The 20,241-nt window shown below is 45.5% G+C and overlaps 1 protein-coding gene across 2 annotated transcripts in view; it reads right to left on the bottom strand.

Moving 5' to 3' along the window:
- The window catches only part of LOC311108746 (sentrin-specific protease 6-like), a 37,008-nt gene continuing 16,767 nt past the window's right edge, over positions 1–20,241 (bottom strand). The window contains exons 5-22 of one of the 2 annotated variants that reach the window (XM_084151482.1): positions 14,675–14,754; positions 13,774–13,874; positions 11,899–12,358; positions 11,237–11,478; positions 10,401–10,538; positions 9,885–9,918; positions 9,391–9,582; positions 9,002–9,186; positions 8,565–8,716; positions 8,229–8,345; positions 7,948–8,070; positions 7,747–7,839; positions 3,867–4,225; positions 3,608–3,699; positions 3,422–3,510; positions 3,191–3,259; positions 2,925–3,075; positions 1–1,071 (exon numbers count right to left, since the gene is read on the bottom strand). In XM_084151482.1, coding sequence (XP_084007608.1) covers positions 844–1,071; positions 2,925–3,075; positions 3,191–3,259; positions 3,422–3,510; positions 3,608–3,699; positions 3,867–4,225; positions 7,747–7,839; positions 7,948–8,070; positions 8,229–8,345; positions 8,565–8,716; positions 9,002–9,186; positions 9,391–9,582; positions 9,885–9,918; positions 10,401–10,538; positions 11,237–11,478; positions 11,899–12,358; positions 13,774–13,874; positions 14,675–14,754 — 2,905 coding nt within the window. In that variant the 3' untranslated portion in view covers positions 1–843. Of the gene's footprint in view, positions 1,072–2,924; positions 3,076–3,190; positions 3,260–3,421; positions 3,511–3,607; positions 3,700–3,866; positions 4,226–7,746; positions 7,840–7,947; positions 8,071–8,228; positions 8,346–8,564; positions 8,717–9,001; positions 9,187–9,390; positions 9,583–9,884; positions 9,919–10,400; positions 10,539–11,236; positions 11,479–11,898; positions 12,359–13,529; positions 13,651–13,773; positions 13,875–14,674; positions 14,755–20,241 lie in introns of those variants that run through there. The other variant, XM_084151483.1, reaches the window with a different exon arrangement.

Genomic DNA, 20,241 nt, shown 5'->3' with positions numbered 1-20,241 from the left:
TAACAGTGTCAAATATTTTACTAGTAAAAAGGTGCACCCAACTCAGAATGTTTTATGCATAGAGGAAAACACAGACATATAGTATGTTATAAAAACTAAGGCAAATTATGTGCTCGTGTCTGTGTTTAATGCTCAAGATCCATCCACTTTGGTAGTAAAGAGATTTAACAAGCACTGGCTAAGCAATTCATGAGAAGTATGGATATAAATTACAAATAACAGCAAGTTCAGTCTCAGTCAAAATAATAAAAATACGACGCAAGAGCAGCTTAACAATATATTCTGCACAGATCCTCCCGAAAACGAACAGCTATGAAGAAAACATAACTAACCTAGAGATGATGATCTTCATGTATAGCACGGCATCAAAAACAGTCAATTACAAAGGCAGCCAAAGCCTCCAAAATATATACATGTTTTATTCAATACAAATGTAAAATGTTTTGTTGTCAATGGAAGGAATATGGCAGTTAAGAAATGGCGATGGAGAGTAATCCAGCAGTGTACAACCAGGCTTGGCCCAGGCAGCAGGCAGGCAGACCCCCAGACCTCCATCCAGGCTTGGCCCCGGCAGCAGGCAGGCAGACCTCCATCCAGGCTTGGCCCCGGCAGAAGGCAGGCAGACCTCCATCCAGGCTTGGCCCCGGCAGCAGGCAGGCAGACCTCCATCCAGGCTTGGCCCCGGCAGCAGCCAGGCAGACCTCCATCCAGGCTTGGCCCCGGCAGCAGGCAGGCAGACCTCCAAGGCTTGGCCAGGCAGCGGGAGACCCACCCGATAGATAGGACCATCGTGTCAAAGTAAAAGAGGTAAGTAGGTAGCAGCGTCGGACTAGACAGTGCACCTCAGGGGCTGACAGGCAGGTTCTGAATCTCTACACCTTCCCCTGTATCCTCTTCTCCCACCTCCTGTTCTGCAGGGGAGCATTTGGCTGAGCCCTGGCCCGCCTTCATCTCCTGTTGGGCTTGGATCTTAAGGATGAGCTCCTTGATCTCTTCGCGTTTCGTCTTCATTCGTTGCTGCGGGAACCATTCCTCCAGGTTCACCGGGAGATGAAAGCTGGTAAGTGGATTCTGAATGGGGTGCAGAATCATCATTATTTTGGATTCAATCCGAAGCAATGTACTATTTTCAGAATGGTGCAAGGTAGAAATTAAGCTTCCAAATCAATAGTCTAAAGCCCTGGTTCGGTGCAATTGCTCAATTGATTAACAACCACTGCAGGTAATTCAATGCAATTCAATATACAGTGCATTCAGAAAGTATTCAGACCCCTTCCCTTTTTCCACATTTTGTTATGTTACTGCCTTATTCTAAAATGGATTTAAAAAATATTATCCTGATCAATCTACACACAATACCCCATAATGACAAAGCGAAAAAACGTTTTTTTTAGAAATGTTTGCAAATGCATAAAAAAATAATTAAAGAAGTATTCAGACCCTTTGCTATGAGACTCGAAAATTGAGCTCAGGTGCATCCTGTTTCCATTGATCATCCTTGAGATGTTTCTACAACTTGATTGGAGTCCACCTGTGGTAAATTCAATTGATTGGACATGATTTGGAAAGGCACCCACCTGTCTATATAAGGTCCCACAGTTGACAGTGCATGTCAGAGCAAAAACCAAGCCATGAGGTCGAAGGAATTGTCTGTAGAGCTCCGAGACAGGATTCTGTCGAGGCACGGATCTGGGGAAGGGTCCCAAAATATTTCTGCAGCATTGAAGGTACCCAAGAACACAGTAGCCTCCATCATTCTTAAATGGAAGAAGTTTGGAACCACCAAGACTCTTCCTAGAGTTGGCCGCCCGGCCAAATTCAGCAATCGGGGGAGAAGGGCCTTGGTCAGGCAGGTGACCAAGAACCCTATGGTCACTCTGACAGAGCTCCAGAGTTCCTCTGTGGAGATTGGAGAACCTTCCAGAAGGACAACCATCTCTGCAGCACTCCGCCAATCAGGCCTTTATGTTGGCCTGACGGAAGCCACTCCTCAGTAAAAAAGGCACATGACAGCCCACTTAGAGTTTGCCAAAAGGCACCTAAAGGACTCTCAGACCATGAGAAACAAGATTCTCTGGTCTGATGAAACCAAGATTGAACTCCTTGGCCTGAATGCCAAGCGTCACATCTAGAGGAAACCTGGCACCATCATGCTGTTTGGGATGTTTTTCATCGGCAGGGACTGGGAGACTAGTCAGGATCGAGGGAAAGATGAACAGAGCAAAGTACAGTGAGATCCTTGATGAAAACCTGCTCCAGAACGCTCAGGACCTCAGACTAGGACTTGAACCCCCGATCGAACATCTCTGGAGAGACCTGAAAATAGCTGTGCAGCAACGCTCCCCATCCAGCCTGACAGAGCTTGAGAGGATCTGCAGAGGAAGAATGGGAGAAACTCCCCAAATACAGGTGTGCCAAGCTTGTAGCGTCATACCCAAGAAGACTCAAGGCTGTAATCGCTGCCAAAGGTGCTTCAACAAAGTACTGAGTAAAGGGTCTGAATACTTATTCCAATGTGATATCCTTTGGGTTTGTTTTATACATTTGCAAAAAAATGTAAAGACCTGTTTTTGCTTTGTCATTCTGGGGTATTGTGTGTAGATTGGGAAGGGAAAAAAACGATTTCATCCATTTTAGAATAAGGCTGTAACGTAACAATGTGGGAAAAGTCAAGGGGTCTGAATACTTTCCGAATGCACTGTACAACTATTTATCCCAACAGGATCAATGGTAAGGTGAGTCTGCTACAAGTAATTACTTCACTAAATACTGAAAACATTGGCAATTTAAAAAGACAACCTAAACACAGCAACACTGTGCTAATGGCCTACATCCCATTATATGGCTCCAGGTGTCTCAGTTACAGTAGACACTGCACTGGTGTGTGTGTCCACTGGTTGTATCGCTTCAGCTTCTGCTCTCACCTCAAAGAAGCTCTCCACATACTGCAGAATGTAGACTCCACAGTCGCTGAAGTTGTCCTGCTGAGGCACATGTGGGCTAGAACCCTTCATCTGATCCCTCCCAAAACTCCTCCGACTTCCTTTCCTCACCTCCCACTCCACCTCCAGGTACCTGCAGTTACACACACAAACACAAAATATAAATGGCTTGGGAAGGTTTGCTTTTTTGTGCTAATTAGGCGAACTAAATCTACAATATTCAGAACAGTATGAAAGTATCGACTTACTCTCGTAATGTTTTAATTACAGAAGATCTGGCCGGGCCACGTAACGAGTCCATGATGAGAATACAAGGCCTGAGAAAACAAACAAATCACTTAGAAAATGCCTAAAATATTGTAATTCTGAGGTAAATATTCATTGACATTCACCTCAAATTACACTATCCACAAACGTGTCAGGAGAGCAATAGCACCCTCTACTGGCACAAGAATGGTAGAACATCCTCTCCTACTCACTGTTTACAGATGGTGGGTTTTGACGTCCACTCTGAGCTCTCAGGGGGTACCAGGTCTTCTGTAAGTGCACCGTCCTCACTGCACTCATCCTAGACAAAAAAAGAAAGAGCTAAACAAATGTACACATAACATTCATTTCACTTAATCTGCTATGTCACCAAACAGAATATCAAATTCCCCCGTTACCTGACAGGAGCTTTGGTCATCAGAAAAGGTATCTGTGTCATCACCATTGCCACCACCTGATCCGTAACACAAACTGATTCTGTGCAAGCCATCTGCAAACCACGATTCAAAAGCCAGTGAGATCACTGACTCTTCATCCATCAGTTTCCACACAGCTTCTAAGACATCAACGTTTATTTGCCATATGCACAGGATACAGTGTAGTGTACACAGTGCAATGAAATGCTACTTGCAAGTAGTCACAGTGTTTGCGACTCACCTGTGCACTGTGGCTGGACGTTGACCAGCCCATTCATCCTGGCTCCAGCGGTCTTGGGATGCTCTTGGCCACCATTGGGACAGGTGAACGCCCCCTTTGGCTGCTCGCTGTGGGAGTGTCCTTCCGAGGAGGCCTCTGTGGCACTGAGGGACAGCTTCTCTGAGGGGGCCAAGGGTTCCTCTCTGCCTGGGGGCTCACAGTAGTCTGGCTCTGGGGAGAGTGGCCGGCAGTGGTCAGGGGGCCTGCCCTGGGGGGCTGACTGTGTCTGTGCTAGCCCTGGGGCCTGGTACAAAGGGTTGGGCTCAAACTGAGGGCCCTGCATCCCTGGGAAACAGATCACTGCCAAGTACCAGTGGGCTCTGAAACACAGAGAGAGCAATGGGTTTGGTTGAGAAAGAGAATTAGGTTTACCATCTCTGTCTTACATTGTATCTTATACTGATACAAAATAACAAATATGTTTGCCTTCATCACTGCACTTCAAAAAAATGCTTAAAGGGATACTTCAAGATTTTGGCAATGAAGCCATTTATCTACTTCCCTAGAGTTAGATTAACTCGTGGATACCATTTTTATATCTCTGCGTGCAGTTTGAAGGAAGTTGCTAACACTACAGTGCATTCGGAAAGTATTCAGACCCCTTGACGTTTTCCACACCCCTTGACGTTACAGCATTATTCTAAAATGGATGAAATTGTTCCCCCCCCTCCTCAATCCACACATAATACCCCATAATGACAAAGCAAAAACTGGTTTTTAGAAATGTTTGCACATTTATAAAAAATAATAATACAATGAAATATCACATTTACATAAGTATTCAGAACCTTTACTCAGTACTTTGTTTAAGCACCTTTGGCAGCGATTACAGCCTCAAGTCTTCTTGGGTACGACGCTACAAGCTTGGCACACCTGTATTTGGGGAGTTTCTCCCATTTGTCATGACTTGCCCTCATGGGCTGAGGATCAAAGATGCCGGCTGGGGGCCAGTTTTATGACCGGTCGTAAATTCCTTTCAGAAACTTTATTTTCCGTGCCATGCAGTATTGGGAGAGGGAATTCCCCTGTGAGACAAAGGAAGTCTTCCCACCAGGACTCCAACATCCAAAAGTGGATAATGAAATAATATTCCTACTTAAAAGAATGTGGGAAATGGTCGGTGGCGACTTAAAGAATCAATTGACAATCATGTCAAATTCATTACTATGTTGTGATGTCATTAACGGTGGAACAACATAACTGTATCTCTGGGGGTGTACACTTCCCAGTTATGAGGTTTGCATCTAATTGTTGTATAAAACAAATGATTAAGTATAATAATACTTTTGTGAAAATAACAATGTGATTTTAGCGTTCTAGATGAGATGATTGTTTTCCATATTGATTTGTTCTCAGTCAGTGGCCACGCCCAGATGAGCACAAACATGATAGAATGACCCTTTTACCCTGAGTGCATAAAAAGCCTTGAAAAACAAATTAACATTAGACCAGCAGACGTGAAGCGTGAGCTAAACGTTACAAAATGGTTTAAAACTACAACTCCATTACCAAAGGAAGACCAAGCATACTACAGTATAACCGGATGTTGCAAATGGTTGAATTTCTACAAGACCAAGAAGCGTGAAGCTGAAGCTACACGTTACAAAATGGTTCGACCAGAAAGACCAGAAAACGTGAGACGTTAGTACACAAGTTTGAAATGGAGAAACTCTGAAACGCTCAACCTCTACACGAGGTGAAGAAGAAGACATTGCACTAAACCTTATCATCTCAAGTCTGCAGCTGGCATGTATAGTCATCTAGAAAACTTTCACTAAAGACACGAATTGGGAAGGACCATCCCTCTCCGACAACCACTGGTACATCTGAAGTATCTATATAACAGATCAACTCTACGAACTACAGGGTACGCTGAAGTATCCATCTAACCACCACTACGACCAGAAACCCTACCAAGGACATTGGGATCTCTAGTGGGCAAACCAGAGTCCTACATCATCAACTCAACTATCGAGGACTGCTACATGTTGCATTTCTAATCCGAATGAGCATTTAGTGGGGTTTTAAGCATTTGTATTTAGATAAATAACAGTCAATACATTAAAGTAAGTCACGACACGACACATTCTTCTCTGCAGATCCTCTCAAGCTCTGTCAGGTTGATTGGGGAGCGTCGCTGCACAGCAAGTTTCACGTTTCTCCAGAGATGTTTGATTGGGTTCAAGTTCGGGCTCTGGCTGGGCCACTCAAGGACATTCAGAGACTTGGCCCGAAGCCACTCCTGCGTTGTCTTGGCTGTGTGCTTAGGGTCGTTGTCCTGTTGGAAGGTGAACCTTCACCCCAGTCGGAGGTCCTGAGCACTCTGGAGCAGGTTTTCATCAAGGATCGCTCTGTACTTTGCTCCGTTCATCTTTCCCTCGATCCTGACTAGTCTCCCAGTCCCTGCCGCTGAAAAACACCCCCACAACATGATGCTGCCACCACCATGCTTCAACGTAGGAATGGTGCCAGGTTTCCTCCTGACGTGACGCTTGGCATTCAGGCCAAAGAGTTCAATCTTGGTTTCATTAGACCAGAGAATCTTGTTCCTCATGATCTGAGAGTCTTTAGGTGCCTTTTGGCAAACTCCAAGCGGGCTGTCATGTGCCTTTTACTGAGGAGTGGCTTCCGCCTGGCCACTCTACCATGAAGGCCTGATTGGTGGTGCTGCAGAGATGGTTGTCCTTCTGGAAGGTTCTCCAATCTCCACAGAGGAACTCTGTCAGAGTGACCATCGGGTTCTTGGTCACCTCCCTGACCAAGGCCCTTCTCCCCCGATTGCTCCGTTTGGCTGGGCGACCAGCTCTAGGAAGAGTCTTGGTGGTCCAAAACTTCTTCCATTTAAGAATGACGGAGGCCACTGTGTTCTTGGGGACCTTCAATGCTGCAGAAATGTTTTGGTACCCTTCCCCAGATCTGTGCCTCGACACAATCCTGTTTCGGAGCTCTACGGACAATTCCTTCAACCTCATGGCTTGGTTTTGCTCTGACATGCACTGTCAACTGTGGGACCTTATATAGAAAGGTGTGTACCTTTCCAAATCATGTCCAATCAATTGAATTTACCACAGGTGGACTCCAATCAAGTTGTAGAAACATCTCAAGGATGATCAATGGAAACAGGATGCACCTAAGCTCAATTTCAAGTCTCATCGCAAATGGTCTGAATACTTATGTAAATAAGGTATCCGTTTTTTTTTTTTTTATACATTTGCAAACATTTCTAAAAACCAGTGTTTCGCTTTGTCATTATAGAATATTGTGTGTAGATCAGGATTATTATCCATTTTTATCCATTTTAGAATAAGGCTGTAACATAACAAAATGTAGAAAAAGGGAAGGGGTCTAAATACTTTCCGAATTGTATTGAATTACCTGCAGTGGTTTCTAAAAACCTGTTTTCGCTTTGTCATTATGGGGTATTGTGTGTAGATTGATAAAAATATATATTTAATCAATTTTTGAATAAGGCTGTAACGTAACAAAACGTGGAAAAAGTCAAGGGGTCTGAATACTTTCCGAATGCACTGTAGTTAGCATTGGCTCGTGAAACTACCTCCAACTTCCTTCATACTGGATGCAGAGACATAAAAATGGTATCCACGACTCCATTGCCAAAATCCCGAAGTATCCCTTTGAGACTTGAATGAAATTCCATGTGGATAGATTGTGCATCCCAAATGCCACCATATACCCTAAATAGTGAACTTATTTTAACCAGAGCCCTATAAAGTGCACTACTTTTGTAAAGTAGTGCACTATATAAAAATGTGTGCACTATATAGGGAATAGGGTGCCATTTAGGACGCAAACAGGGATATTTAGAGAGACAGTAACTTACGACTCATTGATGGGAACAAAGACAAAGTCCTTTTGGAACAGGTCTACATGTCTGGTCCATGTCTTCACCCTGTTGTGCTTCCTCTTCTGCATCCTGACAACCAGCAAAGAAGAAACATGTTGTTGGTATTTACTGTCTTAACTGAATTCTTTGTGAAATGTGTTGCCCCTCATATCACTGGGCAGAGAAGAGGAGACTCACGGTAGGTTAGTCGTGTCTGGGACGTTTCTCCTCTCTTTCTGGTTGAGTCTCTTGTAAAAGAAAGAGCTAAACACGTGACTCCTTTGTGAGTCTTCTTTTTTCAACTTCTCCAAAACTAAATATCTAAGTAAATGGAAGATACACACATAGGTTGGTCAATTTCCCTTATATGTAACAAAAGCAAGCACTGTTTCTATAGAATATCAAACCAAGAATGTGACTTTAAAGACAACAGAAAATATACAATGGAAAATAGACAATGGAAAGCAAATTCCACCAACTTTAAATAAAAGTCTATGATGACGTCGTTTAGGAATTCTCCATCGTTAAGGCAGTGGAGGTCTTCATTAGTCACCGATATGCCCCCCTTGGCCGGAGGAGGTGGGTACACCATCAACCTACAACACAACCATCCAATGATTAAACCATCAGGAACAAACACAGAATTGTACTTAAGATGAAAGGGTTCTATTCATTAGGGTACAACGAAGCAAAATGGTTTGCAACAGAAAACGAAAACAAGTGTTGCAGATAGTCTCTCCCTGTTTCAGACAATTTTCTTCTGATTGGTGCCTACTGAACATGACCCAGGAGTAGGAGATAGATAACCCTCGTACTTTACGATTGGTCCAGTGAAGGTGGGTTGGAGCTCAGCCATGTCATCGTCGTCATCATCAAAGAACGTGCTGGTCTGCTGTCGTGTGGCCATGCGCGTTCGCACCATTGGAGCCGGTGTGTTGGTTTTAGTGCTGTTGTTTTTGTTGTTTACCTACAAGAAAGGGATGCAACCAAAATATCTTGGTCAAGAGATTGTTCAAAATAAACTATTTGTTGAAAATCAGATGTCAATGAAAAGCAACACCGGCAACATATATTTTGGTAGCTAGTCTCAAAAGGCTCTAAGATGCTAATCTTCAGGACCTGGGACACAAAGCACTATTCCGTCACATACTGTGAGGTTTGATAAATTCCAGCAACTTTTCCAAAATTCCCAAGCTCTCCAGAAATCCTGGTTGGAAGATTCCCGGAAACAGGAGGGAATAAGCAGGCCCACCTTTTCTTTTGTTGCTTTGTTGTAGTTGACCAATCTGATGTTAGCTTCATCAAACGACAGTTTGGTGGGGAACTCATTGAGGTTGTTGGCTCGGCCGATCTCCTGTAGGATCTCCTCTAGAATCATCTGCTGGTGCATCGACAGCCCGTTCTCAAAGATCAGCACAATGTACTTCTCATCGGAGTCTGAGGACAGAAGGGAAACTTCTTGACATTTTGTTGACCGTGAGATAACAGACTTGCTTTATTTAGCAAAAAATGACATGTCATAGAAAGGCTCCTCCAAACAAAGGCTTGTGTTCATCCATCTATGTACAGACTACTGCTGTTGCACCTGGCATGGGTTCTTCAGTTTGATTGACATCTGTATGTAGTGTCTGCAGTCCTCACCGTTGCCAGCACAGTCGTACCAGCACAGGCCTCCCTTGTCTCGGGTCATCTTGAGCTGGGTGCGGAGCCGCAGACATTCCTCGGGGCTGGTCTGGAAGAAGAGAACGGGCAGCTTCTTCACGCTGCACCACTCACAGCTGATCAGCTCCGACGCGCGCAGACGCACCTTCTCCAGAGCATCCACCTCAGGACCTGGGACACAAAGCACTATTACGTCACATACTGTTAGGTTTGATCAATTCCAGCAACTTTTCCAAAATTCCCAAGCTCTCCAGAAATCCCGGTTGGAAAATTCCCGGAAACAGGTGGGAATAAGCAGGAAATCCAGAATCCTCCAGCCACGATTTCTAGAAAACCTGGGAATTTTAGGAAATGTTTTGTAATTTTGCAACCCTACATACTGTACAACACTGTCTAATCTATCTACAATATGTTGTCCTTTGAGAGCAGAGGAAAACATTTATAGGACATCTGACATTCTTGTTGTCTCCTACCTTCAGTTTCAAGTTGAATGTGATCGACCGTAAACTGAAAGACAAAAAGATGGTTGAATGATGACAGTATGCTAGAGTGTCAGGGAATAAAAATAAAATAATAATATATATATTTTTTAAATAGCAGTATTCATTTTGTTATTTTTGAGAAAAAGAACAGCATTATTCATGGGAAATTCATAGAATTGCAGGAAATTAGCTTTAAAACTGTACAATTCTCTCTCAGCTCGATATATGTAGAATCACAGGAAATGAGCTTTTAAACTAGAACATAGAACATTTTCTCTCAGCTCCATGGAGAATTGTGTAGAATTGCAGGATGGGGGCCTCTTAAAATGTTCTATAAAAATGTAGCTACACCAACGTCCAACCGCGCTCATTGCCACACCTCCTACCAAGCCCACCACCTAAGCCCCTTTTTGATCCAGAAAAAACCCTGATAGGCTATTGTTTTTGGCAAGATTTTCGGTAAGTATGAGTGTCTGTATGGAGAGAGCACAGGAGCAGAGTACTTACATTGACAGGCTTGGTCACCATCCTGCGAAGAGTCCCTACTCTCACACTCCGACAGTCCAGGATGATGCTGTCCAACTTGTCGGGAGAGATCCTCTGTTTTTTCCTGGGTGTAGAGTCGTCCGGCATTTGGTTTCCAAACTGAAAAAAACACACATTGTCAGCCTTGAAACCTGTTGCTTCATATAATTAATTCCTCTGAGGAACAAGTCATGTACAGTAGATGTCTGGCCAACACCCCCAGATTCTTCATCAACTGGGCATTTGGATTCAACTGCCCAATTAGTTTGCAAGCTAAATATCGGGAGCACTATGTTTTCTCAAAGGTAAACTTTACGACCCTGATCACACAAAAAGTAAATGAGGAGACTTAAATCATTAGTCACAACAGCTGCCAACAGAGCCCATCATGGTGAATACAAAAACACCCAGTGATGTCATTTTCTGCCAAGCAAAACAACCCACAAGGTTACCTTGAGAGAGCGGATCAGGAACATTATGTTCAAGGACATTTTGACAGACAGACTCAATAAAGTCAGACTGAAATGTGCCAAAACAGCTCACTACAAGACTGGCACACTATAGACAGGTCCGTTTACATAATGTAGCCTAGAATTGAGGAAAACTGATGAAAAAGCTTTGAGGGATCAACAACATTTAATTACGAGTCTACACAAGTACCACCCTATACACAGAGGCTGTTGTAGAGGATAATGTGGGCCGCCTGCAACACCACCCCAGCATGGATAGGAATCCCGGCCGAGACTACTCACTTCATGCTATCCCTGTCTAAATAAAATGAAAAATACTTACAAATATATGTTTAAAAGACGACATACCTTATCTTTCATGCGGTTCCTTCTGGGTAGTGAAATTCTGCTGTCGACGTCGGCGAAGAAGTCAGAAGTGATCTCCTCCTGCTCCCCTCCTGCGCTACTCTTCACTGCTGCCTCCACTCTGCCTCCGGAGGGCGCCGGTGAGGAGTGGGCCGAGTCAGCGGGCCGAGGGGACACGCTGTCCAGCCTATTTACGCTGCCCGTGCTGGTGTTGTCCACCTCATCCTCGTCACTGGACAGCACGACTGGAACACAAACATTACAGCAATCATTTCCTGACGTGTCACAGCTGAATAAATTATTTCAACAAGATGGGATTTACATCCTGAAATGTGGCCTTCGTTTGCTAACAGTTCTGACAGTGAGAGCTAAGATGTACAGACAGGTGCTAGTGGTTTTGAGCTGTGTGGTTGGTTACCAAGAACATCCTGTGCAGTTGGTGTACTACCTCTCACAGAGACATTACACATGTCCTGCAGTGCAAACGCCTGCCTGCAGTAAACCCTGAGACTAACCAGCACAGAGGCAGGTGAAGAGTGAGTACTGAGCAGGCCAGGTGTGTATCCCACATGACACCCTATTCCCTACATAGTGCACTACTTTTGACCAGAGCACTAAAGGGAATAGGGTGCAATTTGGGATGCATACCTGGACAGTGGACTTACTGGGGTCGTTGAGCTCGTGCTGCTTGGCGGCCGCCGTCCTCCTGCCTTTGTTACCCGCGACTTTCCCGGCGCAGCAGCTCCCCACCAGCCCCGCCCCCGCGGGTCTCCCGTTGTGTGGCAGCGGCAGGCCGGCCCGGGTGGTGATGCGTACCGGGATGGGCGGGTTCATCACTGTGTCTACACGCAGCGCCGGCGCCCTCATGGTCGAGGACGAAACGTAGGAGTTGTTCTTGGTCAGCTGTCGACTGTTTGGTCCTGGGGAGGGGTGTTGATGGGAGTGCTGAGGATGAGGTCGAATGGGGGGTCTGGGCATGGGGGACGTAGGCTGGGCTGCTGGGGGGTGGTGGAGGTGGGGAACCTCCGGCATGGAGGGGTTCCCACAGTGTTCACACGTGCTGTGGTTTTCACTGGATTTGCTACACTTCCCGCACACTGTGTGGTACCTTTTTGGATTTAGGGGCTGCAGACAAAGTGGAGAGAATTACATTTCAGCAGCAAGTAGGCTACATTTCCATTATTTGTATTTTCTTCTGACATTCGTCAACATCATTGCTAAATCGTTCAGGGGTATCGTCTTAAAGCCGAATAGCTCTTTTTGGTTTAAATGGTAAAAAATATGCTTCTTTCTATTCAGTTATTCATAGGATCTCTAGCTCTAGCCACAACACTAAAGTATGCTTCTTTCTATTCAGTTATTCATAGGATCTCCAGCCACAACACTAACAGGTATGGAAGGAACAGGAAGGAACAGGCTGGATGGTTTGCTAGTGGACTAGCGAGATCAGAGCCCAGAGAGAGAGAGGCCCAGAGGGGAGATCAGAGGCCAGAGAGAGAGACCCAGAGGGGAGATCAGAGACCAGAGAGAGAGAGGCCCAGAGGGGAGATCAGAGGCCAGAGAGAGAGACCCAGAGGGGAGATCAGAGACCAGAGAGAGAGAGGCCCAGAGGGGAGATCAGAGGCCAGAGAGAGAGACCCAGAGGGGAGATCAGAGACCAGAGAGAGGCCCAGAGGGGAGATCAGAGACCAGAGAGAGAGACCCAGAGGGGAGATCAGAGACCAGAGAGAGAGAGGCCCAGAGGGGAGATCAGAGGCCAGAGAGAGAGACCCAGAGGGGAGATCAGAGTCCAGAGAGAGAGAGGCCCAGAGGGGAGATCAGAGGCCAGAGAGAGAGACCCAGAGGGGAGATCAGAGACCAGAGAGAGAGAGGCCCAGAGGGGAGATCAGAGGCCAGAGAGAGAGACCCAGAGGGGAGATCAGAGACCAGAGAGAGAGAGGCCCAGAGGGGAGATCAGAGGCCAGAGAGAGAGACCCAGAGGGGAGATCAGAGACCAGAGAGAGAGAGGCCCAGAGGGGAGATCAGAGGCCAGAGAGAGAGGCCCAGAGGGGAGATCAGAGACCAGAGAGAGAGAGGCCCAGAGGGGAGATCAGAGGCCAGAGAGAGAGACCCAGAGGGGAGATCAGAGACCAGAGAGAGAGACCCAGAGGGGAGATCAGAGACCAGAGAGAGAGACCCAGAGGGGAGATCAGAGGCCAGAGAGAGAGAGAGAGGCCCAGAGGGGAGTAGCAGTAACTACAGTCCAGCAGGGTTACAGTCCTCTCATAGAAAAGGCTCCATCATGGTAAACACTAACCAGTAGATGATCCTAGAGCCATAGACTCGCCCAGCCAGCACAGGTCCTTTTTCACCTTCAGGGCCTGGCATATCCATAAAGCATCTCAGAGTAGGAGTGCTGACCTAGGATCAGGTCCCCCCTGTCCATATAAACATATCCATTATGGTGTAAAAGGCAAAACATTTCCTAGATCAGCACTCCTACAACGATATGTTTTATGAATACGGACCCAGATGACGACGTGAGTGCATACTGCTCTTACCTCCTCTGTCTGAACCTGCGAGGGAAAGCTACAACAGCCCTCCAGCGAGGGTCTCCGACTGTGCTGCTGGGCACGCCGTTTGATGCTCACGTTGTCATTGGCTTAAAAGAGAATAAAAGAGAACATGGAAAGGAAACATTCAGCTGTCATGTACAGTATGCATTAACGACTGATTGTGTTGAGAATCAGCCTCATCTTCAACACAAACCAAAAAATATCATATAGTGGAGAAAGTTAGCCGTGGGGAAGTTTCACACAGCTGCAGTGTTCCAGTGTTTCAAGGTCACCTCGCTGCACCACGTGATCATCATCATTCCTGTGCCGGAGTCAGTTGGCTGGGCCACAGTGTGCTTTATTAGCCGGACTGCCTGTGTGTGCTTCTGTCCTCTCCATGCTCATCTGTGGCAGCCAGACTCACTCGCTCTCACGCCTTCCTCTCAGAGGAGCTTTGCGGGCGGATTAATCTGCCAGGCCTGATGCAATCCCCCTTAGGCAGACAGGCAGGAGGCTCAGCCCAGATCTACTGCCCTCCAGGCACCACAGACTGACTCCGCCAAGGATTTCACTGCTAGAGACAAACTGCACAGCCACACACCGTCCACTATTCCCTCTACCACCTAGTACCAAGTCCCACATTACATCAGGATACTAGCATTTAACCACCTTAGTACAGTACACTGAGTCTACATAGGAAACCATGCTTTGAGACTACCTCAGATTGAGACTGCACACACCGTCCTCTATTCCCCACCACCACTTACCGTCCCACATCACATCCTGAAAGCAGCATTTACCCACACCATCTTGGTAGTACACTGCCTCCACATATAAAATTATGCTATAATATATATCAGTATCTACAAGTGCAGTGAACGTAAGGGCAGTGCGTGCCTCGTCTTACCTGGGCTCTCTGGACAGGTGAGAATGATACTCTCCACTTCTACTGTTTGGATCGGCTGTTGAGTGGTGCAGTGGTCTCTTCTGATGGAACAATGGCACAGTCTGGTCAGAAGTCATTCAAAACAAAGCCTTTTTTGTTTGTTTTTATTGTCAACAACCATAATGAGGTAAACAAATCAAATAAATAAGTCATCATTGGAGATAAACAAATTATGCAGTTGGAGGGGGAAATGCTGGTGAAGCTATTTCACAATCTGATAATGAAACAGCACGTGGGGTATCCATGCAGTGTTGCCCTACAGAACCAGGCCAAAGGTTGATGGATGCAGGTTGAGCAGGGTATTAAGGGAGCTAATTAGTATAGAACACAAGCACCACTGCTTTGACTAAAGCATGAGATGGAATGAAATGCTAAGTTGGAACAGGACAAAGTTCAGATCACTACAATGTATTGCAGCACAAAGCATGGCTAAGCATATACTGTATACTGTGTGCAATGTCTTAACTTTCCTTTAGGTCAAGGTTGCTTTAAAAAGGAAAATGGAGAGAGCGCAAGTCTAGTCTTACTGTTACGAAACCAATAACCAACCTACTGATTTTGCTGCACCCGTTATTTCTAGGGGTCTTAGGCCTAGTTACCTGGTCTGTAACCTGGTTGGTGCTGCCACCTGGGGGAGGGTGTGTAGAAATGTATCCTGGTAGAGTGTATTGCCTAAAGCCGGGTGTACACTACACGACTTTCAAAATCCTAACATCTCTGACCCTCTCACGTTAAACAACGTCTTTCCTGTTTTTTTTTTTGTCTTGCCAACGTAGTGGTGCGCACACTAAACGATGTGGCCAGACGAGGGTCAAACACTACATACAGTTGAAGTTGGAAGTTTACATACACTTAGGTTGGAGTCATTAAAACTCGTTTTTCAAGCACTCCACACATTTCTTGTTAACAAACTATCGTTTTGGCAAGTCGGTTAGGACATCTACTTTGTGCATGACACAAGTAATTTTTCCAACAATTGTTTACAGATTATTTCACTTATAATTCACTGTATCACAATTCCAGTGGGTCAGAAGTTTACATACACTAAGTTCACTGTGCCTTTAAACAGCTTGGAAAATTCCAGAAAATTATGTCATGGCTTTAGAAGCTTCTGATAGGCTAATTGACATCATTTGAGTCAACTGGAGGTGTACCTGTGGATGTATTTCAAGGCCTACCTTCAAACTCAGTGCCTCTTTGCTTGACATCATGGGAAAATCAAAAGAAATCAGCCAAGACCTCAGAAAAAAAGTTGTAGACCTCCACAAGTCTGGTTCATCCTTGGGAGCAATTTCAAAATGCCTGAAGGTTCATCTGTACAAACAATAGTACGCAAGTATAAACACCATGGGACCATGCAGCCGTCATACCGCTCAGGAAGGAGATGCGTTCTGTCTCCTAGAGATTAACGTAATTTGGTGCGAAAAGTGCAAATCAATCTCAGAACAGCAGCAAAGGACCTTGTCAAGATGCTGGAGGAAACAGATACAAAAGTATCTATATCCACAGTAAAACGAGTCCTATATCGACATAACCTGAAAGGCCGCTCAGCAAGAAAAAAGCCGCTGCTCCAAAACCGCCATAAAAAAGCCAGACTACGGTTTGCAACTGCACATGGGGACAAAGATCGTACTTTTTGGAGAAATGTCCTGTGGTCTGATTAAACAAAAATAGAACTGTTTGGCCATAATGACCATCGTTATGTTTGGAGGAAAAAGGGGGACGCTTGCAAGCCGAAGAACACCATCCCAACCGTGAAGCACGGGGGTGGCAGCATCATGCTGTGGGGGTGCTTTGCTGCAGGAGGGACTGGTGCACTTCACAAAATAGATGGCATCATGAGGAAGGAAAATTATGTGGATATATTGTAGCAACATCTCAAGACATCAGTCAGGAAGTTAAAGCTTGGTCGCAAATGGGTCTTCCAAATGGACAATAAAGTGGTGATCCTAACTGCCCTATGAAAGGGAATTTTTACTAGGATTAAATGGCAGGAATTGTGAAAAACTGAGTTTTAATGTATTTCGCTAAGGTGTATGTAAACTTCCGACTTCAACTGTAGTACCCTCCAAGCTCATCATTAAGCTTGGGGCCCTGGATCTGAACGCCGCCCCGTGCAACTGGGTCCTGGACTTCTTGACGGGCCGCCCCCAAGTGGTGAAGGTAGGCAACAACACCTCCACTACGCTGATCCTCAACACAGGGGCCCCACAAGGGTGCATGCTCAGCCCCCTCCAATACACCCATGACTGCGTGGCCAGGCACGTTTCCAATTCAATCATCAAGTTTGCGGACGACACAACAGTAGTAGGCCTGATTACCAACAATGACAAGACAGCCTACAGGGATGAGGTGAGGGCCCTGGCGGAGTGGTGCCAGGAAAATAACCTCTCCCTCAATTTAAACAAACCCAAAGGGGCTGATCGTGGACTTCAGGAGACAGCAGAGGTTGGTTGAAGAAATTTGGCTACAACAGCGATACGCCATCCCATCTGTTTGCGCTTAGTGGGACTATAATTTGTTTTTCAACAGGACAATGACCCAACACACCTCCAGGCTGTGTAAGGGCTATTTGACCAAGAAGGAGAGCTGCATCAGATGACCTGGCCTCCAAAATCACCTGACCTCAACCCAATTGAGATGGTTTGGGATGAATTGGACCGCAGAGTGAAGGAAAAGCAGCCAACAAGTGCTCAGCATATGTGGGAACTACTTCAAGTTGTTGGAAAAGCATTCCTCATGAAGCTGGTTGAGAGAATTCCAAGAGTGTGCAAAGCTGTCATCAATGCAAAGGGTGGCTACTTAGAAGAATCTCAAATATATTTTGATTTGTTTAACACTTTTTTGGTTACTACATGATTCCATATGTGTTATTTCATAGTTTTGATGTCTTCACTATTATTCTACAATGTAGAAAATAGTAAAAATAAAGACAAACCCTTGAATGAGTAAGTGTGTCCAAACTTTTGACTGGTACTGTAAGTATTCAGACACTTTACTCAGTACTCTGTTGAAGCAGCTTTGGCAGCGATCATCATCTTCTTGGGTATGATGCTACAAGCTTGGCACACTTGTATTTGGAGAGTTTCTCCCATTCTTCTCTGCAGATCCTATCAAGCTCTGTCAGGTTGGATGGGGAGCGTCGCTGCATAGTTATTTTCAGGTTTCTCCAGAGATGTTCAATCGGGTTCAAGTCCAGGCTCTGGCTGGGCCACTCAAGGACATTCAGAGACTTGTCCCGAAGCCACTCCTGCGTTGTCTTGGCTGTGTGCTTAGGGTCGTTGTCATGTTGGAAGGTGAACTGAGCACTCTGGAGCAGGTTTTCATCAAGGATCTCTCTGTACTTTGCTCCCTTCATCTTTCCCCTCGATCCTGACTAGTCTCCCAGTCCCTGCTGCTGAAAAACATCCCCACAGCATGATGATGCCACCACCACCATGCTTCAACGTAGGGATGGTGCCAGGTTTCCTCCAGACATGACACTTGGCATTCAGGCCAAAGAGTTGAATCTTAGTTTAATCAGACCAGTGAATCTTGTGTCTCATGGTCAGAGTCCTTTAGATGCCTTTCTGCAAATTCCAAGCGGCCTCTCATGTGCTTTTTACTGAAGAGTGGCTTCCGTCTGGCCACTACCATAAAGGCCTGAATGGTGGAGTGCTGCAGAGATGGTTGTCCTTCTGGAAGGTTCTCCCATCTCCAGAGAGGAACTCTGGAGCTCTGTCAGAGTGACCATCGGGTTCTTGGTCACCTCCCTGACCAAAGCCCTTCTCCCCCGATTATTCAGTTTGGCCTGGCGGCCAGCTCTGTGTTCTTGGGGACCTTCAATGCTGCAGAAATGTTTTGGTACCCTTCCCCAGAGCTGTGCCTCGACACAATCCTGTCTCGGAGCTCTACGGACAATTCCTTCAACCTCATGGCTTGGTTTTTGCTCTGACATGCACTGTCAACTGTGGGACCTTATATAGACAGGTGGGTGCCCTTCCAAATCATGTCCAATCAAGTGAATTTACCACAGGTGGACTCCAATCAAGTTGTAGAAACATCTCAATAATGATAAATGGAAACAGGATGCACCTGAGCTCAATTTCGAATCTCATAGCAAAGGGTCTGAATACTTATGTAAATTAGCTATCTGTTTTTTATTTTGAATACATTTGCAAACATTTCTAAAACCTGTTTTCGCTTTGTCATTATGGGGTATTGTGTGTAGATTGATGAGGATTTTTAAAAATTATTTTAATCCATTTTAGAATAAGGCTGTAACGTAACAAAATGAGGAAAAAGGGGTCTGAACACTTTCCGAATGCACTGTACAGTTGTGGTCAAAAGTTTTGAGAATGACAAGTATTGGTCTTCACAAAGTTCGCTGCTTCAGTGTTATGAGATATTTTTGTCAGATGTTACTACGGTATACTGAAGTATAATTACAAGCATTCCATAAGTGTCAAAGGCTTTTATTGACAATTACATTTAGTTTATGCAAAGAGTCAATTTTTGCAGTGTTGACCCTTCTTTTTCAAGACTTCTGCAATCAGCACTGGCATGCTGTCAATTAACTTCTGGGCCACATCCTGACTGATGGCAGCCCATTCTTGCATAATCAATGCTTGGAGTTTGTCAGTATATGTGGGTTTTTGTTTATCCACCCGCCTCTTGAGGATCGACCACAAGTTCTCAATGGGATTAAGGTCTGGGGAGTTTCCTGGCCATGGTCCCAAAAATTTGATGTTTTGTTCCCCGAGCCACTTAGTTATCACTTTTGCCTTATGACAAGGTGCTCCATCATGCTGGAAAAGGCATTGGTCATCACCAAACTGTTCTTGGATGGTTGGGAGAAGTTGCTCTCGGAGGATGTGTTGGTACCATTCTTTATTCATGGCTGTGTTCTTAGGCAAAAATGTGAGTGAGCCCACTCCCTTGGCTGAGAAGCAACCCCACACATGAATGGTCTCAGAATGCTTTACTGTTGGCATGACACAGGACTGATGGTAGCACTCACCTTGTCTTCTCCGGACAAGGTGTTTTCCGGATGCCCCAAACAATCGGAAAGGGGATTCATCAGAGAAAATGACTTTACCCCAGTCCTCAGCAGTCCAATCCCTGTACCGTTTGCAGAATATCAGTCTGTCCCTGATGTTTTTCCTGGAGAGAAGTGGCTTCTTTGCTGCCTTTCTTGACACCAGGCCATCCTCCAAAAGTCTTCGCCTCACTGTGTGTGCAGATGCACTCACACCTGCCTGCTGCCATTCCTGAGAAAGCTCTGCACTGGTGGTGCCCCGATCCCGCAGCTGAATCAACTTTAGGAGACGGTCCTGGCACTTGCTGGACTTTCTTGGGCGCCCTGACGCCTTCTTCACAACAATTGAACCTGTCTCCTTGAAGTTCTTGATGATCTGATAAATGGTTGATTTAGGTTTATCCTTGCCTGTGAAGCCCTTTTTGTGCAATGCAATGATGACGGCTCGTGTTTCCTTGCAGGTAACCATGGTTAACAGAGGAAGAACAATGATTTCAAGCACCACCCTCCT

Source organism: Coregonus lavaretus (genome assembly GCF_964263955.1).
Source record: "Coregonus lavaretus genome assembly, chromosome: 33".
In the NCBI taxonomy this organism is placed as follows: Eukaryota; Metazoa; Chordata; class Actinopteri; order Salmoniformes; family Salmonidae; genus Coregonus; species Coregonus lavaretus.
Note: the sequence above shows the minus strand (reverse complement) of the source record. Positions and strands in the feature narration are given on the sequence as shown.